Here is a 27220-nt window from a genome sequence, read left to right as displayed (position 1 = left end):
CTCATTATAGGCTAACTATTGTGAGGAACCAGGAGTTGCATGGCTCCTGTCCCAAGGGGGGTGAGGAACGCGACCTGGATGAGCTCACCACTCTGTAATGATGCCAATTATGGATCGTATATCAAAACAATTCAGGTCCGCTCCTCTGCTGAAGTGCAAATTGCACCGCTGGCGAGCAACGAGACGGCAGCAGCATCCGTTTGCCTGACAATGTGTTTTTCCCCCTGGAGACGAGGTGACCTTTAGATACTTACCAAGGGTTGTTGCACGGGGTAATTTTCTTTCGGGCCTTTTCCCCCCCTAGAGAAAGGATGCTGATTCCTTCTATACTGGCGGAGGTAGTGCAGGGGAAATAATCGGTAGCAATTCTGCTCCAGACAAGATAGTGTTGCCATTAGCTGTGCCAGTCCCCCCCCCCCCCCGCCGCCCCCGACAAATTCATACCTATAAAGATAGCAAAAAAATGTGGAGTGATACCAAAAGTCCATATTCCCTAACATTCAGGAGCAGGATGTGAAGACAGCTTCTCTGCCAGTCTCCCCCCCCCCCCCGCAACTGCTTTTTGCAGGTACACTGCCCCATGAATGGAGTTTCTGATTATTTATTGTGGATAATTCATGAATGGTAGATCTGTCTCATTTGACCCCCATGATAATTATGTAAGGCTGGACATCCCTTACACATTGTGGCAAAACCCTGTGAGTTTCTCAGCCGAGGAGGGTTTTAAAGCAAGCCGTTCTAAGTGTAAGTCTGAGCAATTTGTGATGTGTTCTGTATTTATGCTATAGCTTCACCGCATCAAGTGTTCCCTTCTGCATTTTTCTGATGACCCCCAATGTATTCAATGAGTCACAGAATCATAGCGTTGGATGGGATTTCCAGGGTCATCTAGTCCAAACCCCTGTACAATGCAGGAAATTCACAACTACCTCCCCCCACACACCTCATTGACCCCTGCTCCATGCCCAGAAGATGGCAAAAAAACACCACCCTTCAGGATCCTTGGCCAAATTGGCCAAGAGAAAATTGTTTCCTGACCCCAGAATGACAATCAGCATTTCCCTGGGCCTGTAAGAAAGGGCCACGAGAATTAAGCACTGCTGCAACCCTTCCTGCCCTCCCTCTCATGATCTGCCTTGTTTCTATGGATGTGCACTTCTGGATATGTATGTAAAAATATATATATTCTGCACATATACATATTCTGCACAAAATACATACTCTGCATATATTGTAATGTATGCTTTCATGATAACATATATCCAAATGCATTATCCCCCCACCCCCAAAATCTGGTACACATCTGTAGAAAAGAAACCAAAAGGATACACATCCAGTTCTTCAGCATGGGCATCTCAGATTGGAACAGCATATTCCAGGGAGAATTCCTAGCAGAGAGGAACTCAGAATCATCCCAAGCTAGGTCTGAGTCCTACATGCTATCCCACAGACTGAAAGAACATTTTGATGCCCATGCGTGCCATGTTTATCCTGCCATAGAGCCTGATGCTATGCTGGCTTCTCAGAGCAACTTTGGGATGAGGAAGTCTGAACAGGTTTCATGGACCCTGTTTCTGGTCTTCTCCTGTGAGAAAGGAAACTGCTAGTGACCCGGTGTAACTGCTTGCAAGCGAAACCCTCATTTTTCATCCTTATGGCCGCTTTCTGTCGGATCCGTACCCTATCCCTATTAAGATGAGCGTTCAGCAGTAATGTATCGGAGCTCTTGGAAGACACAACTCTAAGCCCTGGGGGTGTTGTAGCACTGCCTTGCACCCCCCCTGGGAAATCTGCTCTCGCAATGGCACAGCTGTGAGGAACGTGTCATTAAGGAGCTCTGAACTCCAATCAGTGTTGGAAACAAGAAGGGGAGGGGGAGCAGATACTTCTGGCTTATAACTAGCCCTCGCCTGGTGCTTGCGGTAACACCAGTGGATTGTTATGGGCACCGCAGTCTACAGTTTTCCCATTATTCCTGCACAGTTGAGTCAAATGGACAAATTGGATTTTCTGTTGTGTTAAAGATGAAGTGGAGGGAGGCTTCTCTTTCCAGAGATTTTCTGTGTGTGTGTGTATGCACGCGTGTGTGTGGGGGATGTGGACACACATGGCAACTGATTCCATTAATATACAATGGCAGAATTTTGTTAATTGTATGGGCAGTATATTATAAACAGCTGTTGCTCATTCACTCCCACAAGATGGAAAACACAAAATAGGTGTGTGTGTGTGGGGGGGGTGATAAGTAGGAGTCTTTTCAGTGGACGAATTTTCATTCTTGCCAAGAATGAAAGGTTTAGAAACAGATACATTTTGGCCCCTTGCCTAGAGCCTTCTAGCCTTGCTGCAAGCCTTAATGTGCAAAGAGGGCCGCACAGTTAAAATCCGCACATGCTCCTCACCCAGTTTTGCAGGCAGTATTCTGTTACTTATGGCAGTCCTTCCAGCTTGGGTGAGCCGGAGGGCTGAACAGATTTCCCTTCTGCCATTCCTTTATTATTCTCTGACATACATTCCGCTTCTCCCGAATTGTTTTATAACTTGGAGAATTTCTAAAATAAATCCAGCTGTTGGAGCAAATACAATACACTGTACAAATTCCTTTTGTGCATTTGCATCTTGTCCCCACACACACATCGATTACCATTGTTCATGTGTGCACCGATGTGATTGTCTCAGTGCTTGCATCAACATTATTTTTGTGTGGTGTTTTGCTAAAATACACCAGTGTGCATGCGTATTAGTCAGACAGTGCAAAAAGAAAAAAGGAATCATGTTACAGCCACACGTATGATCACATCTGAGGATGAGTTTTATCAGTTTGCACTTGGTTGATGTTGTGGAGTTGGGGAGACAAAAAAGAACTTATGGAATTGACACTGCAGGGATTTATATGAGCCTGCTTTGGCTGGGAGGGCGGGGTATAAATGAAACAAATAAATAAAATAAATAATAAAATGAAGTTCCCAGAAGGATGGGAATGTGGAGGATTCCTAACATTGGAAATCAGACCAGGTAATTCAGAACTCCAAAATTCAGGGTGCAACTTGGCCAAGGAGAGTACTGGAAACATCTCTAGTAAGCCATACTATGTCTCAATTTGGCAAAAAGATGTATGAAATGAATTGGTTGATGTGTAATGTCTCTCTCCCTCTCTCCCCCCCCTCATTTACTATGAAGGAGCTGAGTGTATCACATCATGCCCTGACCATCATGAGCCCATCCTGTTGCGTGCCAATGAGACATTACAAGACATCCAGCACTGGATGAACCCTCCAAGAGTGAAGGTAAATTGCTAGAATGTACATGATTCAGTGCTAATAACTGAATTTGGAATTGACTTCATAGCTTTCTTTGCTCAAAGAGCCATTGGGTAGCTTAAACTGGTATCACATTTGGACACCTGTAAAAATGGGGGGGGGGGGGGCTCCATCCCTGTCCTAGACTTAACAGGGTTGTTGGAGCCCTGTAGAAATTTATTTTATCCAGTGAAAAACAATTTTTAAAAATCATTTAATAGATGACATTTTAGCATGTGGAACTCCTATAGCCAATGGCTTTTCGATGCACAGGCCTGTTAATCTTGGATCTGTTAGTTTGTTATCTATCCCCAAATTTTAACTGCCTGGGTCATAGAGGTAGCAGCAGCTCGTATTCAGGTTGCTCATCAGTCAGTTTGGTATAGTGGTTAGGAGCGTAGACTCTAATCTGGGAGAACCAGGTTTGATTCCCCACTTCTCCACATGCAGCTGCTGGCATGACCTTGGGTTAGTCATAGTTCTCTCAGACCTGTTCTGGAAAGAGCAGTTCTTGAAAGAGCTCTCTCAGTCCCACCTACCTCACAGGGTGTCTGTTGTGGGGAGGGGAAGGGAATGAAGATTGTAAACTGCTCTGAGACTCCTGTGGGTAGTGAAGGGCAGGGTATAAATCCAATCTCTTCTCATCTTCTTCCCCACATGGGTTAAATTTAGGGATGGGAGCAAAATCTGATTACAGAAACGATACAAGGCAATAAGTGTTGTGACATTATAGTTACTATAGCAGCATGAATTTACATATGCAACAGCTACCTTCCTTGTATGCATGAGTAAGGCGGGAGATGTTTTATGCAGATGCATGATAAGAAAAGTTTGAGATCTTAATGTACAGGACCGCTGGGGGGCAATGTGGCTGGGGGGCAATGTGGGCAAGACATTATCAACATGCTAGCATCTCTGCTGGCTAAAACCCAGAAGTGATGTCACCAAGACTTTAGGATCAGCAAAATCTTAGTGCATCACTGATGTCACGCCCAGAGCTGCCAGAGATGTTGACACATCAAAGCCATTTCTGTTTCCCAAACCTTGCTCCTCAGAGTCTCCTGGGCATTCCAGCTATGAGCTGGCAGCCTTAGGCCAGGTTGTCACTGGGATGATTAACATGTGCCTGGACTGTTCCATTGCAGGTTGCAGATGATGTGGTTGAGTGCTCCTCTGCACTAAAAAGCCCTGTGTCGGGTAGGGAGAAGGGATTTATCTTAGCCTTCTTCCTGGCATGCTAGTGTTCAGTGTGCAGTGTTCCTTTCCTACCAATATGGAAGAATATTCAATAATGTGAGCCTCCACTTGTGGACTGAAGGGGGAAGGGGTTGCCCAAGGTCATCCAGCAGCTGCAAGTGGAGAAATGGGGAATCAAACCCGGTTCTCCCAGATTAGAGTCCATGCACTTAACCACTACACCAAACTGGCTCTCAGCTTACTTACTGTTATTTTTGTATGGATGATTGATTCATTTATCATCAACAAGGATCGTGGATAAGTAGATACTCCTAACTATTTCCATGGTTACTTCTCTAAAATTTTATATCAGCCAGAGAGGCCCTGCTTCAAATTCTAATATGTGAGGAGGCTTGGGTAGCCTCTGTATGTAGCAGGGACTTTAGTGTGGTTTCCCCATTGGAATGCTGTCCCTCAAGCACTCTGCCAGGCTTTGTGTTTGCAAAGGTTTCATAAGAGAATGAAAAATTCTCTGGGTTTTTTTTTTTTTTTTGATTTGGATGATGTAACTTGTATGTATGTTTAATTTTGTTGCTGTTTTCTGTCTGTTGCTGTTTCAACTGGGTGAAAATCAGCCTGTCAATATCATTAAATGACTGAATTAATTAATTAATTAGGGACTTGTACTGCAGAGACATGAGATCTGTCTTGGTCATGAAGTTCACTGGGTAACCTTGGGCCAGGTATTTTTGCTGAGCCTAACCTACTTTACAGGATTCTTCTAGGATTAAACAGAGTAGCCCCCATGTACCCCACTGTTGAGTCTGATGTAGGATAAATCTGCAAAATTTAGTAATGTATCAAACCTATCTTCATTTGAGAGTCCTAGGTGCTTGATTCTCCAACCCCCTGCCATTCCTTTCCCTGCACCATGGTTCTCTAGACTTCCTTTGGGTTGCTAAGTTTGTTTGAGATGTTTTGCCACTGATTCGGCTGCTGAGTGGGGCGTATGAGCGCACACACCCCTGACGTACATCTGGAATGTTCATAGTGTGGCCATTGGAGTAATTGTTGTTTTTTGAGAGAACAAAGCTAGAGATGGGGAGAATGTCATTGGCCAGCAACAATAACACCCCCCCTCCCCCCTTTCCACGTCCCGCTGTCACTCTTAGCTTGTCTTCACTCACTTCTTAGCCAAGCCCAAACCAGCACATGAAAACTTCCTTATCTCTATATTAGGGGCTGTTTCTCACCATCTCTTTCCTGAACTGTAGGCTTTCAAGTGTTTTTATAATTTGCTGTGAAATAAAAACCCCGGCTTGAAAGAGCATGGCTTGGCCTCCCCCATGCTGTCCTCCTTTATTGATGCCGTAGCTTGGAGGGAGCTGTAATGGGTTTTATACCTGTGTATCCCTGGAGGGCTCATTAGGTAGCCAGGGGGGAAATAACTTGGTAGTAAAAGAGAATGGCAGCCAGAGTTGGGGGGGGCATAGGGAGGATGATGTGTTCCAGGAATACATGGGGGGGGGGAGAACACACACACACATACACAAGGGTCGGACAACAAGAACAGATTTGCAGAAATTTGCAATCAGGTTAATACGCTATGAATATTTTCTAATTTTGATACTTGTATCTCAAAAACAGCATGTCCTATGGAGATAACCAAATTTAAGAATGATTTCAAATTTTTCATACCTGCTGTTTTGGCTCAAGAGTCCCTATTTTGGTTTTTCTTCTCGCTTGTGCAGATTGAGGGATTTTTGTGCAATTTCCTCCGTCTGCACACATAATTTTCCCGGATTTCTTATGCATCAGTAAATCAGCATTATTCATGATGTGTATAATGTACACATTGGTGACATACGTTGTAATATAAATACCGTATAGATTGCTTATAGAAACGTTGTGCAGATACCATACAAATAAAACCACAGAACCAAGAGTGACAAGTGGAACTGCTGACAAAAATATACACAGATGTAAAAAGTAATGTAACGGGGAACATTCATTTGTCCCGAAAGCAAACTATTAGAAAATATGCATTATTTCAGTTCTGTTCAATATCCCTTCTTGACCTCTGGCTAGGACTTCTTTCCTGCTCCATCTTCTGTCTGTGCCCCTGCTGCATTTAGCTTCATTCAGACTGCCATTAGTCCAGTTGGATATGGTAGTTTGCTTGGTTTTTGTTCACAAGAGTCCTGAAGGCTCTGTGGACAAGAACTCTGTATCAGCTATGCAATGGGAGTTTTCTGCCAGTTGCACAAGGCCCCTGTTCTGCTTATGATCACAGCATGCAGAGGAAAGCAGCCTCAGCCTTTCTTCCTTGTGTCTTCAAATTGCCCCACGAGGCACATATAAGCTCTGTTGTGAAAATTACATGTAGTGGTCACACGGTGTGCCAAGAGCAACTCCCAAGGGTGGTTCGATGGCATGAAAACAGCACAGGGTGAAGGTTGTGGGCCTAGCTACAGGAGACATGTGACACAACTTGAGTTGGGGGTCTCCCAACCCAACTTGCAGGCACACATTCCTTCAGGGGACTCACCTTAAAGAACGGTCCATCACTAGGTGCAGCTCCAAGCACTGTGTGGGGAGAAGGAGGAGTTTCAGCCTTCCCTCCCACATGCCATTTTCACCAGAGAAAACGGCCATAGAGAAGCCTGTTTGTCCTGCTGTTAGGTTCCATATGCCCTGGGATCGTGTGACTGAGGATACATGAAGCCCAAGAAAGGGGCAAGAAGGGCCTCCCACATCCATATCCTCTGGTGAAAACAGCTCTGGAGGGAAAGCTTAAGTCCCTCCTCCTATGCAGTGTTCAGAGCTGCACTGAGTGATAGCGTGCTTTCGGAGGTGATTCTCCCAAAGACCTCCAACCTGACTCGAGTCATGTATCTCATCACATGTAGTTTGGCCTTGAAACAGAGTTGCCAACTCAAGGGTGGGAAACTCCTGGGGATTTGGGGGGGTGGAGCCTGGGCACAGTGAGGTTCAGGGAGGAGAGGGACCCCTGCAGGGTATAATGCCATAAAGTCCACCCTCCAAAGCTGCCATTTCCTCCGGGGGAACTGATCACTGTTGTTTGGAGATCAGTTGTAATTCTGGGAGATGGTCCAGACCCCTCCTGGAGACTGGCAAGCTTACCTTGAAGCCACTTCTCCGCATTCACCAGAAAGCAGAAAAGGATTACAGCCTTTATTGTACTCAAAGCTTTTCAAATATGTAAAATCTGTGTCCAGAAGCTAAGTATTCTGATGACTCACGTGAAGAACAGAGCTTGTTTTCCTCAACTCTTCAAAGATGCGGATCCATAGAGCAAGCTCACAGCTACTGAAAACGGTCTCTTCCTGGCCCTGTTGCCTGTTTGGCAGTGTGCATGCACCACTGGCAGACTTTTGGATTGACTTCAGCCTGTGGGCTCATACAGTGAGCCAAGACCGCTGATCTTCTCAATTAGGGGTACCTGAGCCAATTCAAGGGAAACCCAGTTTACCCTGGTGTGCATGCACATACCTGATATAAACTTGTGAGAGTCCTTGTTTATCTAAAATATTTATGCCCCTCCTGATCAATACTCCCTTGAGGCAGCTTCCATGCAAGGCTAAAAATACAATGCATAAAACTAAAAAAGAACAGACACAAATTAAAACCCAAAGACCAAGACACAAAACAGACGTTACTAACTGCGTGAGAACAGATTTCCCAAATCAAAAGCCCAGCTGTTAAAAGGTATTAAATATTCACCTCTCCCAAACTGAGAGTAAACCAGAGAGTAATAAAACAAAAATCGATGCTAGACGGAGGGCAGTGAGAAAGCAAGGGGAAAATCCCTAACCAAAAAAGAAAGAAAGAAAGAAATATTTTATCTTGGCACCTGAAACTCAACTGCCTTGGTGCCAGATGAAGTGACAAAGGGAGAAGAGTTCCGTATTCAGAATGCCACAGCAGAAAGGACTCTGTCCCTAGTGTGTTCACAAATCTCACTTCAGCTGGTGGAGGGCACATACAAGGTGGCCTCATTTGCAAATCACGGTGGCCCCAAATAATTATTTCTTGCAATGGTAAGCAAAGGAGGAGAAAGAAACTGAGGACTGATGTATGGAGGATCCCACTTCAGGTTAAAATGCTATCTTCTGTGTCTTCTCTGCATCCCCCCCCCCAACCTCTATGAAGGGAATACGGTTCCCAAAGCACTAGAATGTAGAGGCAGATCTCTCTTAGTAGACCAGAGAGAATAAAATGCAGGGACAACCATAAGGAAGGTATTGAAGACTGCTTCTTCCCCATTTATGACTGCATCTGGGAGATATCCCAGATCCACAGCACAGATGTAACAAAGAGAATGGTAGGGACAGCCATAAAAGAGATACTCAAGACAATAAATTTGAAAGCGGCTCAAATGTGCAAGGGAGCAGGTAGAGTCCAGGTACCCAATAGGGACCTGCACATCTCCAGGTCTGTCTTGGAGCATCAGCAGCCAGAAATGGGGTGGGGGCCATTTGCACTCTCCTTGCCCAGCTGCTAGGATCCTCTGCCTATTCTGTGTGCTGAGTGTTACATACGATACAGCCCTTCAGTTTTTACGATGCCTTTTACCACTTAGCAAAATCTTTTCTTCTTCTGAATTGGAAACAGGTTGCTTGAATTTGGACCAAGTTTTTGCTCCCAGGAGGTTTGCCAGCTCTTAGAATTGGCTTTGCAGTTGCTATTATTATTATTATGTTGCTGAATAAACATTATCCAATAATTATTACTAATATTGGTTTTGCTAAACAACAGTAGTGGCAACAGTTCTGATTTCAGAGTGCAAAGTTGTTTTTAAGTCTCTCATCATTATGACAGCCCAGGAGGTAATTTAGGCTTTGAAAAGCCCATACTCAGTGAAGTTGTGTATCCGTGGGGGTGGTCTCCTACTTCTAAACAACACATGCTCTAAATTGCCCTTATGGAATTATATACTCATAAAGCTGGACAGCCTGCACTGTGTTTTGATCATCTGCATCTCAGTTCTTCTAACATAGTTGGACAACAAAGCTAGATGGGGCCAGCAGCACAACTGGAGGCTTCATCAAAAACTTACAGATACACACTCGCCATTCCGCACATCGTACCAAATTGCACAAATTCACTCTCACAACCCATAATGTGTCCCGAACAGATAAGATGCAGAGAAAATTTTCTCTGTGTACAGAGATCTCTTGAGGGGAGATCCTCCTGGTCCAGGTTCCCCTAATGGTTGCACCTGGTTTGCCCCTCTTCCATGAACTGGTAGTTACTTATCTGGACTGTTGAAGAGGACTTCTTGATAGTTCTGACTAAAGCTGAAGCCAGGAGCCTGTCAAAGAACTGTGGTTCCCAATCAGTATAGATACCCCTCTGATCTGAAGCCTTTAATATAATATTTGCACAACTCCCTTCCACTTATAATTGGGGGGGGGGATTGTTCACCTGGTGATTGGTGACCATATATGGAAGCATGAAAATAAAAACTTTGTATATAGATTTGCTGGCTTTCCCCCCTCTGAACATTCCTCCCAGAAGCTTCATTGTTAAATGCAAATTAGATATGTTCACTACTGGCTACTTCCAAGCAGCTCATATTGAGGAAGTCAGTCAGGAGCTGCAAGGAAGAATGGGGAAAGGAAAAATGGGGAATGGAAGAGAGAAGGACTTTCATAGAAGTACAAATCTACTTACAAAATTCCAATAGAAAAGATACCAATAACAGTTTATAGTTATTAGAGAAAAAATGCCAATCATTCCATCTAATTACATATAATATGTATACCAGAACAACATAATTCCATTCTGTATGACATACTTATACTGAGATAATCATTACTATCACCCTTTTGTATCAGTCCCAAATGGTTTACTAATGAAATTGGGGGATTCCCACAATGTTGCGACATCTCTTCTGGGTACAACCGGAAGTGACGTTGCAATGTCACACCCCACCCCATATTTGCCCCAGTGGAGTAAAGAGCCCATTTAGCAACCCTAGAACAAATGCATTAATTCCAGAGACATATTCCAGAGGGAATGTTGATTTATTATAGCAAAATATGAACAGGTTTATTGCGGCACAAACTTTCATAGCTAGAGCTTATCAGATGCATGAAGTGAGTCCTCTCTCTGCAGAAATGGATATATAAAGGGAAAATTATGAACAGTGGGTTTAAAAGGTCACAGAACTTAATAAATTCACTTTGTGGCATTTCTTTGCAAACCTCAGAAGTACAATATCAGTACAGTGCTCATTTACAGTAACTGTAAACCCTGGTGAATACAGTAACGTCTCCTGTTAAATTCTAATCCAGCAATTATTTGTGCTACATTCAATCTTTGAAGTGTTGCAAAACCCATTTTTTGTTTAAAGGGAGGAGTTTATAACACCTATTCAATCCCTTGCTGTGAATGAACGAATTAAAGAAATTTAAAAATAAATAAATAAAACAGGATTATATCCCAGGATATCATAGTTTATGTTGCACGAACCATGGGTGGGAAGAGCAGATGGAAGTTATATCTCACTTGGGGTGATAAAACACCTTGACTCAGTCCTGCCACCACCTATGAAGCTGATTTCCAGTTGACTCAGACCCAAGCTTCTAGTTCATCATTGTCCGATTCTCAAGGTTCAGGCAGAGAAACACATTTAGCTGGAGATAACCAGGGATTAAACACACTATAAAGCAGGTGCTTTACCACTGAGTTACAGCCCCTCTCTAATGTCCTCATAAAGAAGAGGAAATCTTATTTGTGCTCCTCCCTTTTTCAGTTTGTTTTGTGTTCAGGGTTCAAAAGACTGGAGTGTGTTCTCCCTCCCTCTTATTCCATGCCAGACTTGTTTATTTTGACATGTTGTAAAAATAAACAGCCTTCTACTTTTTTCCCCATCTTCACTTTCAGTAAATAAAGCCAAAAAGGAAAAGGGGGAAAAAAGTAGTCTTCCTGGTTGTGGCGCTGACCTTGAAATTTCCAAAGAGCTGTCAAGACCTCATCCATAGCATTCTTGACACTGCCACAAGACCTCTGCTCTCTCTGCCTTGTGGTCTGCCTCACTCTTGGGATAAACAGCATAGGTCTCTTCCCCGCCCCTGACCAGTTTCACCCTCATTCCTTTTCCTTTCCTTTCCTTTGCACACAGACCAGCCCTTTTGCAAGACAGGTGGAGCAATCTGGCTTGAGTAATAGTGGAAAATCCTAGCGCATCGGAAAGATAAACAGACCTGTGCAGATAGTATAAAAGTCCTTTTGCTAGCACATGCCAGGTAAGCCTCCAATGACAGAAACTGTAAAAACACACTAAGGTTCCCTTGCAGACAGATTAAATTAGTCCTCAAATCAGCAGGGGTAAAGGGCAGGTTGCTCCGTGTGTTTTGTATATGAAGCCCTCCTCCCCTTCTTGTGAAAGCCTGGGAGATATTGAGCATATGCTAAATAAAGGCCATTGTTGTGTTGTGGTATAACTTGCTTAAGAGAACAATCCAGCAACCATTACCAGTGTGGAAGTTGAATTTCCCTGCTACTAATTTCAGAAGTGTAACAAAAACAGGATTGGGAAATAATAATGCCAGTCAACCAAAGCCTTAACCTTGGTTCATTTTGAGTTAAGCTGGGATATACTTTTATGGGCAGGAAGAAATACCAAACAAGTTTTCTGTAGATTCCTCATTGCCTCAGCAGGAGCATAACCAAACCTAATTAGAAAGGGCAATCTTGCCATTCTTCTCATTCTGTCACATGCCTAGAGGAAGCAGAGGGAAGAGCTAAAAGAACTTCTTTGGTGCTTTGATTCAGTTTTAAAGAATTTGAGGTCACCACCTGAAGTGCCCTTTGTGTGCCCATCACCTACACTTTAACTACACAGACCAGCTCTTTTCTGCTTGCAACCAAAACAGGCAGTGAGGAAGCAGTGGTAGCTTCTCCCCACTGTTGTTTTTCCATTTTCAAATCATCCTGCAAAGCTGTCATTGGCTCCGTTGTCACACTTACGTGTAGCAAAGTAAGTCACATAATTTTAATAATGGAGCCAACAGCAGCTCCATCAGGAGTTGTACAAATGTGAAAACAGCTGTGCTTGTGGCAGGCAGAAAACTCCTGTCCCATGTCTGATATGAAGTCTTCAGGTTCTTCCCCAAGGAATGCACAAAGAAGAAGGAGGAGGAAGAGGAGGGGAAGGGTTGGTTTTTATACCCCTTTTTCTGTACTCTAAGGAGTCTCAAAGTGGCTTACAATTGCCTGTCCTTCCTCTCCCTACAGCAGTCACCTTGTGAGGTAGGTGGGGCTGAGAGAGATCTGAGAGAACTGTGACTGGCCCAAGGTCATGTGTGGAGGAGTGGGGAATGAAAGCTGGTTCTCCACATTAGAGTTCTCCGCTCTTAACCACAATGCTAGTTCTTAACCATGCTGGCTCTCAAGGGTCTCACAAGGACTTCGTAATGTGTAGATAAGCCCTTAGTGCTTATGTCTATCTCTTGCCATCTCTCAGAGGGGTTTTGGCCTCACAATAATCTTCTGAAGTTCCATCAAGGTTGTCATGTTAGTCTGTGGTAGCAGGAATTCAGTAGCACCTTAAAGGCTAACAATTTACTCCAACACAAGCTATCATGAGTCAATTTCTATGGTAGATAGGTGGGATATAAATTTTCTAGGTAAATACATTCAAACCAAAGTGAGTATGAGGTACTCTCGCACAATGTAATTACCGTGTTGTGTTTCAGCCATGTGAAATCTATGCAACCAAGTAAGGGATATGGGCTGAGCTATACAGCACCAATTTTTTTTGTGCAAACATTGCCCAAACTTAGCATACTTCCCATTCCTGCCTGCCATTTTGGCCTGTCAGCCAGATGGAAAATTCCAGCATTACTAGTTTGACAGTTTGGTCAACCACAAACACAGGAAGCAAGGGGCAGTGGTTCTTAGTGGTTTTGCATAGTATGTCTCCATGTGAGACATGTAGTTTTCCTGGACTGTGATAGAAACTACTGGAGATCAGAGGAACCAGATTACTCGTATGCAGATGGTGTGGTTTTACCACAAAGAACCCTAAAGAATCCACTGTTCTTTTGTTGAATGTAATTAAAGAATTTGATATGGACACAGGTTATACAATAAATTTGGGGGGGGGTGAATAAGTTCGTACAGTTTTTAACGTTGCAGAAGATGAAAAAAGATTTGATTACTAGGCTGAAAGTACAAAAATATAAGAACAAAAGTATAGGAAATTTTGGTATTCACTTACCTAACAATATTGATTAATTAATATCAACTAATTTGGATCCTCTACTAACAGAAATAGAAGTTCAATTAAAGAAATGGTCAATGTTTGAACAGTCTTGGCCAATGCTCCCTCTAAGCTGTGGAGTCTTGTGAGGAAAAATTCTACTTTGTGAGCTACTGGCATTAAAGTTGTGAGCGAGTGATTTGGCTACTGCATAAATAAGTTTGCTCTGGAGCCCCATCCTTCCTGAGCTAAGACAAAAATGTATGAGCCAGAGGCTAAAAACCTGTGAACTAGCTCACACTAACTCAGCTTAGAAGGAACATTGGTCTTGGCTGGGCAGGATAGTTGCTGTCAACATGAAAATCTTGCTCAATTTCCCCCCCCCCCTTGCCATTCCTCAGATACTACTAAAGAAAGTAGAACAAAGTTTGAGAACAAAGACTCAAACTTTATCCTGCTGCTTTAGACCAACACGGTTGCCCACCTGAATCTACTAAAGTACTATCTATTTTTGATAAATTTATATGGAGTGGGAAAAGGTCTAGAAAATCAGATAATGGAAGCATCTCAGAAGAAAAGGCAGTCTTGCTTTCCTTATAATAAATAGGTACTATCAATTGTCTGTGTTGACAGCACTTACATTTCAGAGGCTTCCGATGGAGAATAAAATCAGTCCAGAAAAAAGTACCCATTTATCGATATTTCCAGGTGAAACATGGACTACAGACTGTACTTAAAATATATAATGTTTATAGATCTTTAAATAAATTTGAAATGTTGTTGGAAAACCCAAGGAAAATAAAAGCCCTTTAGGCCAGAGTATATTCTAGGATTCAAGAAATGGATGAGATATGTTGGAATTAGTAAGAAAAATAGGAGAGAGAATGAGCCGTATCTATTTCCTATTGATAAACAGGGCAGGGGGGACACCTTAAGGAAGTCTCTAAAGTTTCTCTTGATGTGAGCATTAGAGAAAATTGCCTGAAATTGAACTTCTGATGGCATTTTGCTTCAGTCAGATTAGTGATGATCTCAGGACTCTGTAGGAAGCATGGTAGGGCAAGAGGTACTCTGCTACATGTGTCGAGGGAGTGTGAACTAGTTCAAAGACATTGGAGTTTAGTTCATAAAGAAATAATGTATATTATAGTCTATACATTTTATTCATCCCCTGCAATGTATCTGTTAGGAGATGTATCCATTGGGATAAAAAAAATTATATGGCATATTAGTCAGGAATTTAATTATAGCAGCAAGGATGACATTAGCTCAGACACAGAAACAACAAACAACTCTATAAAAAGACATTGGTTAAGTAGGATTTGGCTTGAATGGTTACGGATAAGGCCACAACTTACATAATGATAATGAAGAACATAGATATATGGTAAATTCAGAAGGAGTTGGTCTCCTTTTCTGAAGTTCTGGAATTTTAGTATTCTATTTAATATGGTAGAGAAGGAGGTGTAAGACTATATTTCTTAATATAGTGTAGCTTCCCCCCCCCCCTTTTACTTGAATAATACATCTTTGTAGGTATACTTGTAGTATTTTCCATGAGTCTGATCGGTTGAATATAACTTATAAAGAATACTATGTGTGTGTGTATAGAAAACAAATTTATGTATACAGCCAGCATTCTGGAGTGTTAGTGTGTCAGACTAGGATCTGAGAAACCCCCCACTCTGCCACGTAAGCATGCTGGGTGACCTTGGGCCAGTCACACACTCTCAGGCTAACCTACCTCACAGGGTGGTTGTGAGGATGAAATGCAGAAGTGGAGAATGTTGTGAGCCACTTTGGGCCTCTGTTGGGGAGAAAGGTGGGTATAAGTGAAGGAAATATATTACTGGAGACCAGTGCTGGAAAGCACATTCCAAACCTTGACAAAAAATCTCAGGTGAATGTGCCCTCTAGTTGTGCTGCTGCTAAACTTGTTCTCATCTGACTCTCCCCAGTTCTGATTTCCCTAGTTTATTTCTGAAGAGCAAATGATGTATTAGAAATCCTAATTTCTGCATTTGGCACTGCACATTTGCAGTTTGACACAGCTATTAGGTTTGCCAACCTCCAGGTGGTTGTAACCTCCAGATGGGGCCTAGAGATCTCCCAGAATTAGGACTAATCTCCAGACCATAGAGATCAATTCCTATAGAGGAAATGACAGGTTTGGAAATTGAGCTCTGTGGCATCACATACCTGCCGAGCTCCCTCCCTTCCCCCTAACTCCTCCCTTCCCAGGCGCCACTGTCAAATCTACAGGAATTTCCCTGCCTGGAACTGGCAATCCTACGCAGCTTTCAGCTCTGTGAACTCAAATGCAGATTTATTCCCCTCAGAGTTACTGTTGTGCACATGCACAGTTGATAAAAGGCTGTTGTGACTCATTGTATTGAGACTGTGATGTCATGGTGTCTCGCCAGTGAGCAATGGTGCATGCATGTATTGATTAAACACAAGGCAGAAAAGATTCTTAATGACACCCTATGTACCGTCACAACACTACTGTGTTTTTTGCCAGTAATTTTAAAATGTGTTCATCAACAAAATTTAGGGGAGAAAATCTGCAAATGAATGGATAGAACTAAATGCTGGGACAAATTCCATATGCTCCAAGGTCTGGAATTAATTTTCTCCTAATTAGCTTGCATTGAGACAGAAGTCCTAGAACAGTCAAATAGCATTATGGGAATGAACACAGCATTGAAATCTGGTTCTTTTGCTGGACCACATTTGGTGGCTTTTAAAAAAAGTAAACATCCCATGTAAGCTTTTGACTTTCATGGGTCTCTTGTTCACCTGGGTCACTAACAGTGAAACTATAAGAAGAGTTATGCCCTTCTACATCCATTCACTTCAACAGACATAGCATGCGTAACTGTGTTTAGAATTACTCTGTCAAGTACTACAATTAAAAATATCCCCCCCATTCCCACAATCAGTATAATTTTGCAGATGCTGCTTTAAAAATCTACATCATTTAATGGAGATTAAAAAAACAAAACACCTTCTATTGGTTTTTGAACAGTACTGCTTTGTAATTCTAGGTGAGAAAAAAAATCTATATGATGATTTTTTTAAAAATCTCACTGAAGTGGTCTGTAAGGCTTTCTTCTCCCTTCCTGCCACAAATCCCAGCTGGCCAGCTCCAACTGTATGCCCCAGTCATGTCCTTGGGCATTATGGGTAAGATGGCCCAGCTAGGAGGAGAATGTGCCCTTAAAGCAATGAGGAAACTCTCTAGAGGCCATTACCAAATCTCTTCTTCCCTTCTCCCCATCAAATTTCCACCACCAAGGCTGTCCTCCTTGTCATGAGTGAAATATTGAACACGACGCTTGGAGAGAACCTTAAATATTATTTTAATCTCAAGCTTTCTGTTATTGCAAGCTTCAGGTCCAGCACTTCTAGTAAATACTTGGAAAGGGGCCAGGTCCTGAAAACTCCAGATGTTCTAGGAGCAAAACTTCATTTCTAAAGCGGAGAATAAGGAGCAACTGGGGTAGGGGAAGTAAACCCACCACATGACTTTCCTCTACACTGGTTTCTTTGTCTCACTGTCTCCATTCTTCTTCCCCTCTCTCCTCTAGAATGTCGTCTGCACAGCAGCACTCAAGTGGTATCCGTATCCTGCACTGATCCACTGCATGAAGGGGTGTGAGGTGAGCATTGGCCTGTGTGTGCTGCTGTCTGCATTACAGGCTCTGTTATACCAGGAGTTTGTCGCAGTGAGGGGTGAGAAAAGCTCCATCTGTCCAAATTCCCTCTTCCTAAGAAGCTCTGATAGATTCAGAAGCCTTAGACCCAGGGTGACAACTTTAATCACCAAAGGATTCCCTGGTAGTTCAGCAGTTAGAGGATTGTGAGGCACTCCAAAGGGATCTGTTGAGGATGGGCGAGTGGGTGTCAATGTGGCAAATGGGGTTCAATGTGGCCCAGTGCAAAGTCATGCACATTGGGGCCAAAAATTCTAACTGTAAATACACATTGATGGGTCCGAACTGTTGGAGACTGACTAAGAGAGAGATCTTGGAGTCATAGTAGATAACTCAGTGAAAATGTCTAGACAGTATGCAACTGGAATAAAAAAAGCCAAAAGCATGCTGGGGATTATTAGGAAGGGAATTGAAAACAATTCAGCCTGTATCATAATGCCCCTGTATAAATCAATGGTGTGACCTCATTTGGAATACTGTGTGCAATTCTGATCACCACACCTCAGAAAGGATATTACAGCATTGGAAAAAGTGCAGAAAAGGGCAACTAGAATGATAAAAGGGTTGGAACACTTTCCCTATATAGAAAGGTTAAAGCATTTGGGGCTCTTTAGCTTGGAGAAACAATGACTGAGGGGTGACATGATCGAGGTTTATAAGATTATGCGTGGGATAGAGCAGGTTGAGAAAGAAGTACTTTTCTCCCTTTCTCACAATACAAGAACTCGTGGGCACTCAATGAAATTCCTGAGCTGGTGGGTAACAGATAAAAGGAAGTACTTCTTCACCCAAAGAGTGATTAACACATGGAATTCACTGCCACAGGAGGTGATGGCAGCTACAAGTATGGACAGCTTCAAGAGGGAATTACCGTAGATAAACATATGGAACAGAGGTCTATCAGTAGCTATTAGCCACAAGGTATAGATAGGAACTCTCAGGCTGGGGCCAGTGATGCTCCATATTTTTGGTGCTTGAGGGGGAGCAACAGTAGGAGGGCTTCTAGTGTCCTGGCCGCACTGGTGGACCTCCTGATGGCACCTGGTATTTTTGGCCACTGTGTGACAGAGTGTTGGACTGGATGGGCCGTTGGCCTGATTCAACACTGGCTTCTCTTATGTTCTTATTTAATACACGTGATGGAATTTCTGTGGATATCCAAGACAATGATGCAGAAAAATAGAAAACTCCATGCAAACTAAGGGTAGGTTTTCCATATCCTTAAACATATCCTGTGTTTTGTGGGCCTTTCTGTGAAGGAGTTCCCAGGGACAGATTGGCCATTATAGCCACCAGGGAATTTCCCAGTGAGCAAATGGCCTGCTACCCAACTTGGGCTCATCCAGCCCTGGGTAGAAGACCCTGTGAAGTCTGGGGATGGCAGCTCCCAGCCTGAGGAAGTTGTGCTTTTGGGCACAGTGTACAGATAGCGAAGCCCAGACCTGGTACAGAAATGCAAGGTACAGGGCTAGCTAGCTCTTTCTCCTTCTCTCCTTTCCCCTCTCCTTTGTAAGGGTGGGGCCTGGGCGGGTTTGTGGCTGGTGTCCTTATCTAGGGCCACTTTTTCTTAATCCCCCTTGCTACTTTCTTTATATAGCTGAGGTTTGAAGTGTTTGGTTTCCTGTAGCTGGTTTCATGACCAGAAAAAAATAGATTCCAGGGCTCAAAACTGTGGACTCTAGCACTGGAGTGGTAGTGGTAGTTCCTACTATGACTGTTCCTTAAATACCTGATATTACAAAATAGCATCGATTAAGTAACATCTTCAAATTGGACTCCCAAACCTAATTTGGGTGCCAGATTAGTAACGCAAAAGACTGTTAAATTTATTTCACTGCACTTTTCCTGCCTGACCAGGTTCCCCCATCAATGCAAATGGCATCATTTAAACCCTTTGTGACAATCCTGGTCTTTTGATATTTTTCTCCTTGGGCACCAAGAATGTGTATTTCCAGCCTAAGGTGAATGTTTTAGCATAACAGACATGAAAAGGGAATGCAAAGATTCTCTTCCTTGAGTAAGGGTTGGCTTTGGTGATGTGAAAGGGGGCTAAAATTACCCAGATTGATGTGGAAGCATCTTTACCTTTTTGTGATGGGCTTGTAATGTATTTGGCTTTTCACGTTTCCTGTGGTGGGATACCTCACTCAGCAGGTTCTTCTGAATAGCATGAAAGCAGAATTCAATCCCTCCCTGGGATCATCATCCTATGTCTTTCAGGGCAAACAGCATCACTGGATTTACTTATTTCTTACTTTGGAGATTATCAGTCTCTGAGCAAACAAAGAACTGTGGAACTATATGTAGGGCTGTTACCTGTCCTGCAAATCTCCGTAGAATCTAGAACTGGATATGGAATTCAGCACCCTGAAAAGCATCAGCTTCACTCTTTAAAAAAAAAAATACAGCAAATTTCTAGTCTTTGTGGCAACCAAAGTAGGCTTGAATGGGAGCACTATCTGGTAAAGCCACAGGAAGGGTTTTTATTGCTTACCCTCTAATATATACTTATTTCTATATCTAAACCCTTGTCCAAGGCCTCCTCCATTACACCTCACTGAAGCCTGTTTTCTGCCAGCTGCATGGTGCACTATTTGTATTCCACTCTGTATTCCACTGCTTTGGGCTTAAGGACATACTCCCCAAAAAGTTAGTTGTTTGTTTTTTAATCTCAGAGCTGGTAGGTGCCACCAGGGCCATCTAATCCGACTCTCCTGCCAGCATAGGAAATACAATATCCTGATAAGGAGGTATCTAATTGATACTTAAAAACCTCCAACAAGATTAAATGCACTACCATCCACAATCTCTGAAGGCCATATATTAGACATACCATTTTCAGATAGATATTGTGGTTGTGGTTTAGGGATCATAGACTCTATGAAGCATGTTCTGTTTGAATGTCTGTGGTATAAGGAGGCTAGAAAGAAATGGATCAAACCACTTACATGCCAGAGAAAGGTGCTTCCCCTAGACACTTTAGTTATTAAACTTTTAATGGATTCTAGGCCAACAAATATTCTTTTTTTAAAGCTAAATTCCTTGTTCAGCCCATGAGGGCTCAGGCAGCCTGTGACAAGACATCTTCTCTAATATGGTACACCTGCCTCTCTGGCTTGAATTCTTCCTTTCTTCCTGTTATTCCTAGTTGGGATTGATTGATACTACTCAGGACCTGTAGGACAGGGAGAGAGAGAGAGAGAGACTTAAAAACCTCCAACAACAAAAATCTGTCAGGTAATTCTTCCTCAAATTTAGCTGAAACCTGCTTTGCTGTAGTTTGTATCTATTAGTCTGAGTCCTGTCATCCACCCCATCTTCTGCATTGTATCCCTTTAGGTATCAGAAAATGGTGATCATATCACCTAGGGGTGTGGTAAATTTTTCCCTGATTCAGGTCTGTTGGACCCAAAAAATATCAGTATTCTGAATATTCACGAATATCAATATTGTGGGGTAGCCTGGAAGTGGCTTACCTCATTTCTCCAGGGTTGGGGACAGAGGGTGGTGCTAGGAAAGGGGGTATCACCCCAGCACCCTTTGGTATGTGGGGTTCCCCAAGGGGCAATCCTCTCTCCTATGATGTTCAACATCTACATGCACCCTCTCTCCCAGCTAGTATGGGGCTTTGAGCTCGGTTTGACACCAGTACGCTGATGATACCCAGCTGTATCTGTTGATGGGCAGCAGGCTGGATACCGCCCCATCTAACTTGGCAGAGGGACTGGAGGCCGTGATTGAGACAGAGCTGGCTGAGACTGAATCCATCAAAAACGGCGGTCCTGTGCCTGGGTGTGGGAGACCCAAGGATGGGGTGCCAACTCCCAGCTCTTGATGGCGTGCTGCTCATACCAGCATCAACCATCAAGAGTCTGGGTGTGCTCCTGGGTGCCTCCCTATCTGTGGAGGCCCAGGGTGCAAAAGTTCCCAGACTGGTGTTTTTCCGAGTACACCAAGTCCCCAGGTATCTCTCCTGTCCTCCAACATTTTGCAAAAATTAAAGAGAGAGGTTCCAAAATGACATCTGCCAACTCCTTCAGCACTCAAGGTTGCAGTTTATCAGGTCCTGAGGACTTGTATGGATTTAAAGCAACCAGGTGTTCCCTGAATCTATATATCTAATAGTGAAGTGCCCCCGTCTGTGCGGATATCTATATCTGCACTTCGGGGGCACTTGGGGGTTTGTGCACTCTTGGGGCAGTCCCCAGGGGTGCACAAAAATCTGAAAACTAAAAAAAAATATCGGGGGGATGTTTAAATCCCCCCGAAAGTGCCAGCCGGGGGGACAGCGAGGCCTGGGGAGGCCCGAGGCAGCCTCGATTCAGAGCCGGACGGGGGGGGGGAGGAAACAGCCGCTCCGAGATACACCCCCGCCGCCTCCCCTCGCCCGTTCCCCGGCCCCGCGGCACTCTCCCGCTTGCCCACCTTCGCCTCCAGCAGCAGCAGCCACAGCACAGGAGGTCCAAGGAGCAGCGTCGAGGCGTCCCTCCCATCTCGCCGGCCAGCCGCAGAAAGCGAAAGCGGCCGCTCTCCTCCTGCTCCAGGAGAGACCCAGCAGCAGCGGCGGCGGCGAGACACAAGTGAAGAGGGGGAAGAAAGTCGGGGAGGGGAAGAGAGACTGCCGAGGGCCTCGGTACACGGGGAAAAAGAGAGAGAGAGAGAGTGGGGGGGGAGAAGAGAGACTGGTGAGGGGGGGGAGACAGCCCGGCGAGGCCAAGCTTTGACGGGGGATAGAGACAGAGAGAGAGAGAGACTGGGGGGGGGGAAGAGAGAGAACGGGGGAAAGAGAGAGACTGCCCCCCCGCGAGTATCGCGGGTCTCCCCCATGTATATTCTATATCAAAATCCCTCTATTTGGTTATCCCAACCCTCACCTCCTCATTGTACACTAGTTCCTTTAGAAGAAAAAAAAGGTAAACAAAATAAGAATTTAAAAGCTCAGTCATTTCACCATTACTTGTTAAAACTCGCCTATCCGCTCCCCTAAATAGACTTATCATTTTCTTATTCATCCAGTTATTCCTAAAGTCATAAAAAAAACCCAACCAAATGGGGAAAAAAATCCTCTTGTTATTTACCCTCCTCACCAACTGATGCTCATTTGGGGCCTTAGCTGTCCTGATTTCCTCCCTAAAAATCTTAGCTATTCTTATATATTTGTCCCTCTCAGTACATCCTTCCTTCCACTCACTATACTTAACAGTCCTCAAACACAGATCAAAAAGGCCACCTATGATGCCCATCTGGTTTCCTACAATGACTTATGTTCTTCTTACTTGTAGAAATGGATTGTGACTGCACTTTCAGTGTTTCACATTTTAAAAAATCTCCCCCCCTCCTGGATCCCTTTCCCTTGAAGCATTTTGCTCCATGGGATACCACCCAATGCTTGCCTCAGATTCCTAAAATTAGCTTTTCTGAAATCTAGGTTGTACGCCTGACTTCTCACCATAGTCCCCTTCTGATAATTGTAACCCCTAAGGTGACATGATGGCTTGCACCAAAGGTTCCCACTACTTCAACCTCATTTCTGATCGTCTAAAATAGCTGAACCCCTCATTTCCTCATCCACCTTCTGCAACATAAAGAGTAAGATTCCCAAAAAGACTCCCATCACAAGGACTTTCCTTCTCTTACAAATTGATCTGCTCTGATTCCTATGTCTGTTGTCCTTCAACAAGTTCTCCATAGGTCAAAATAGCCCTAATAGCTGCACATAATGGACTGTATAAATATATAATGGTAACACCGTGAAAGCAAGTTTTATACAAAATCACAGCACTAAGGCTGTAGCACTCTGTAAAAAATACAGATGGACATGTAAAGTCCTAAAGATAATTTAATTCAACGTTTATAAACAACTAACATCTAATACATTCATACATATTCATTATTATTATTGTTGATGATGATGATGATGATGATGATTTAAAAAAAAAACAATTTCTACCCCGCCCTCCCAGCCAAGGCTGGCTCAGGGTGGCTTACATATGATCGACACATAGTTTACAATAAAACATAAAATATAAATTAAATTAAATTAAATTCTAAAACCATTTAGACCACATAGTATAGTAAAGTGCTAGTGACATAAATTTTATAATGGCTGCTGTTGTGGTCACAAATAGGACTCCTTAAACAACTTAAATACATTAGAATACAGCCAAACTCTCTTCCTGTACAGCCAAGGTCTTCTCTGAAATAGTCAGTGGCTAATATATTCATACATATTCAATATGGTCCACACAGGACTCCTTAAATACAATTCAGTATATTAGAGTACAGCCAAGCCTGTACAGCCAAGGTCTTCTCTAAAGTTGGCAGTGGCGACCAATGCCCAGGTTCCCTTCGTTTCAGTATTTCCTTTCTTCAGGCCACCTTCCAGAAGAACTATAAAAGAAGACTTCAAGCAAGTAACCCATTGCAAAGAAAGTTCATGCAGATAAACTCAAATAAATTGAACTCACCCTGCCAAGTTCACAAAATTGACTGTGACAACAGTCTACAAAACTTCTAGCTGACTTGGAATGCAGGCTTCTAAGCAATGAAGTCAGTATGGACTTACATAGAGGCACTGCATTATAATTACCTGCAGCTGCAGTAAAATCTAAAGAGACAATACTAATGTTGCTGAATGCAAGAATATTCTTTTCACATAATGAAATGGCAGGCTGTACACTGCCTTACTGCTGTAATGTTAGTGTGCAGGCATATGTATGCATACACACTAGATTTCAGATGCATCTTCCCCAGTTCATATACAGGGAAGCAGAAAAACAGCAACCAAGCAACCTGCACACACAAAAATTTAATCCAGGCTTCCCCCAAAAGCAAAATTAGGGATAAAATAGGAAAAGTGCTTTCCGGAGCAGAATACAGGGACTGTCCTTGGTAAATAGGGACAGTTACAGCATATAACGCTGGTCAAAGAGCAGCTGCTTATGTACCCTAATCCTACCCATCAAGTGGAACATTAGCACCGGTCATCCGGTCCGGAAAATGCGGGGGGGAAGTGTGGCTGTTTGCCTCGGAGGAAAATAACGCGCGGTTGCGCAATCAGACTTCCCTTCGAGGTCCCGTGGAGGTCCCGTGGTTAGGGGGCAGGTGCTGATCACACGATGATCCTGCAGTGCGGCAAAGAAGAAGTGCGGCGCGATCACACCAGCAATCGCTTCCATGGCAAACGGAATGGAATTTTTTTTAAAAATGAAGTTTGTGCATACGCATGACTGAGCAATCGTATCTGCACATCCGAAGGCGGGTGGTGGGCTTACCGGAGAGGGTGACAGACGCTTCTGGACCCTAACAGAGCTCCGAGGCATAGCCAATGGAGGGGGAGATGGGCCCCCTCGTCACAGCCACTCTAACCGCCTGCGCGACAGTGGCCATAGCGACCCCCCAAAGGCGGCAAGCCTGGCTGCAGTGGGAGGGGGCCTCTTTGTGCGCATCCTGTGGAGACTTGGGGGAAAAAACCTGTTCGTGACGGGACATGGGCGGGTGCCGGATGCCACGGGATTCCACCGGAAACGCGATCAGGCGCCCGCCCTTGCCCCGCGGTTTCCGGAAACTAGTACCTCGGAGGTACTAGTTTTTAACGCAACATCTTCGGCGGGAAGCCTCGGGTTCGGCACGGGAGCTCTACGCTTCCCAGATGTGGCACTGTGATTGCGCCCGGAAAATCCGCCTATCTTCCATCTCTGTAGCGTGGCTAATTTTCCGTGTGACCGCAGCCATAATTTGCTTAATTTTTGCAAGGTTGGAGCAGTCAGCTCTCGGTGTAGTTTATAACAAGAATAGACTACTCTGACCATAGAGCTGGAAATAGCCAGAAGCAGTGTTCCCTCTTAGCTGAGTTAGTGTGAGCTAGCTCACAGTTTTTTAGCCTCCAGCTCACACATTTTTGTCTTAGCTCAGGAAGCAGGGTTCCAGAGCAAACTAATTTATGCAGCAGCCAAATCGCTCACTCACAGCTTTAATGCCAGTCGCTCACAAAGTAGAATTTTTGCTCACAAGACTCCACAGCATAGAGGGAACATTGGCCAGAAGTACATAATCCAGTCTCTTGGCCTAAGGAGATATCCAGACAGCTTGCTAGGCATTCAATACACTGTTTCAGCACATATAGTTGGGACAGTCCCACATGCTCTGGACTCTGTAGCTTGAGAGCTGAAGTAGCTGATGCTGGTCAGTGGAGGGGAACATGTGCCTTCTGGGCAGCAATGTTTATGGGCATCTCCACTTATAGGATCTCAGGTAACAGGTGTTGGGAAAGACTTTGCTTTGCCCAAGATTCAGATGAGCCACCATCCAGGATAGACAGCATTGGGTAGATGGACCAATGCTCTGACTTAGTATATGGCAACTTTTATCTTCCTGTGTTCATTTATTTATTTATTATTTATATTTATACCCCGCCCTACCCCGGAGGCTCAGGGCGGCTAACAACATATAATTAATAACCCAATAAAACAGTAAGACAATACAAAATATTAAAATTACATCATAACTTATAACCTAACTAAAACAAAACTGGCTAAAACCAAGACTAGCTAAAACCAAGATGGCGGTCCTCTGAACGTCCCAATCTTGCCCATAATGCAAAGAAAGTATTTAGGGCTTTGGCAATCCATGCCCGTATCCAGATGTCCTCCCGGGCGTCGATGGTATACTGACGCATTGGTGGTCTAGTGGTGGTGGCGGCTCCTATTCAAAAGCCTGGCGGAAGAGCCCCGTCTTGCAGGCTCTGCGGAACTGTCCCAGGTCCCGCAGAGCCCTGATCTCCTCTGGGAGCTCGTTCCACCGGATAGGAGCCGCCACCGAAAACGCCCTATTTTTGGTCATGGTTAATTTGATGGACCGGGGGCCCGGTACCTCCAATAGGTTCCGGCTCCCTGACTGTAGTGCCCTTGGGGGAACATGTGGGGTAAGGCGGTCCCTTAGGTAGGCTGATCAGTCCTCTGTCAAATTGCTGGTCAGTCCTCTGTCAAATTGCTCCCCACTGATCCAAAAGATTACGATAACTTTCCAAGGCTGAAAATTGTGTAGACAAAATGGCAAGAACTGGGAAGTAAATGGGGCCATATGTCAGTGACAAAGCATCTGCTTTGCACAGAAATAGTCCCAGGTTCAATTCCTGGCATCTCTAGTTAAAAGGATCAGGTCATATGAAAGTCCTGTACCCAAGACTCTGGAGAGCCGCTGGCAATCAGAGAAGACAATATTGTCATTGATAGCCTAGTAGTTTGACTCATTATAAGGAAGTTTCATGTGTTTAAGGTTGCTTGCAGATTTATAGCCTATCAATAACGACCAGGGGTCTTTTTGTAGAAAAAGAGCTGCAGGAGCTCATTAGCATATGCTAATGAGCTACTGGGCTATTAGCATATGCCACGCCCCCTGACATCACCGGAAGTGATGGCAGAAGGGGAAGCAAAAGGGGGGAGGCATCTTCAAAAGCCTCCCCTCCCCTTGGGGGGGGAGCGAAGAGAGAAAGGGTTTAAACTTTAAACCCCTTCTCACTAGAGTTGGGCCACAGGTGGAAAGACAGAAGGAAAGAGAGAGAGTAGAGAGAAGGAAATAAGGGAGGAAAGAGGGAAAGAAACAGAAGGAAAAGGAGGGCAAGAAAGAGAAGGGAAGAAGGAGGGAAACAGGGAAAGGAGGAAAAAAGAGAAGAAGGCAGGAAAGAAAGAAAGAGGGGAAGAAGGAAGGAAAGAGGGAAAGGAGAGAAGGAAAGGAGGAAAAGAGAGGAAGGAAGAGAAGGGAAAGAGAAGAAAGAAAAGGAGAGAAAGAAAAAGGAG

The 27220-nt window shown here is 44.0% G+C and overlaps 1 protein-coding gene across 1 annotated transcript in view; it reads left to right on the top strand.

The window, feature by feature from the left end:
* Positions 1 to 27220, top strand: part of PAPPA (pregnancy-associated plasma protein A, pappalysin 1) — a 403905-nt gene that overhangs the window by 339895 nt on the left and 36790 nt on the right. The window contains exons 19-20 of the mRNA XM_015407600.1: positions 3181 to 3287; positions 17298 to 17369. Coding sequence (XP_015263086.1) covers positions 3181 to 3287; positions 17298 to 17369 — 179 coding nt within the window. The remainder of the gene's footprint in view (positions 1 to 3180; positions 3288 to 17297; positions 17370 to 27220) is intronic.

Source organism: Gekko japonicus, unplaced genomic scaffold (genome assembly GCF_001447785.1).
Source record: "Gekko japonicus isolate JY-2015 unplaced genomic scaffold, Gekko_japonicus_V1.1 scaffold1257, whole genome shotgun sequence".
NCBI classification, from domain to species: Eukaryota; Metazoa; Chordata; class Lepidosauria; order Squamata; family Gekkonidae; genus Gekko; species Gekko japonicus.
This window is presented reverse-complemented; position numbering and strand designations above follow the sequence as displayed.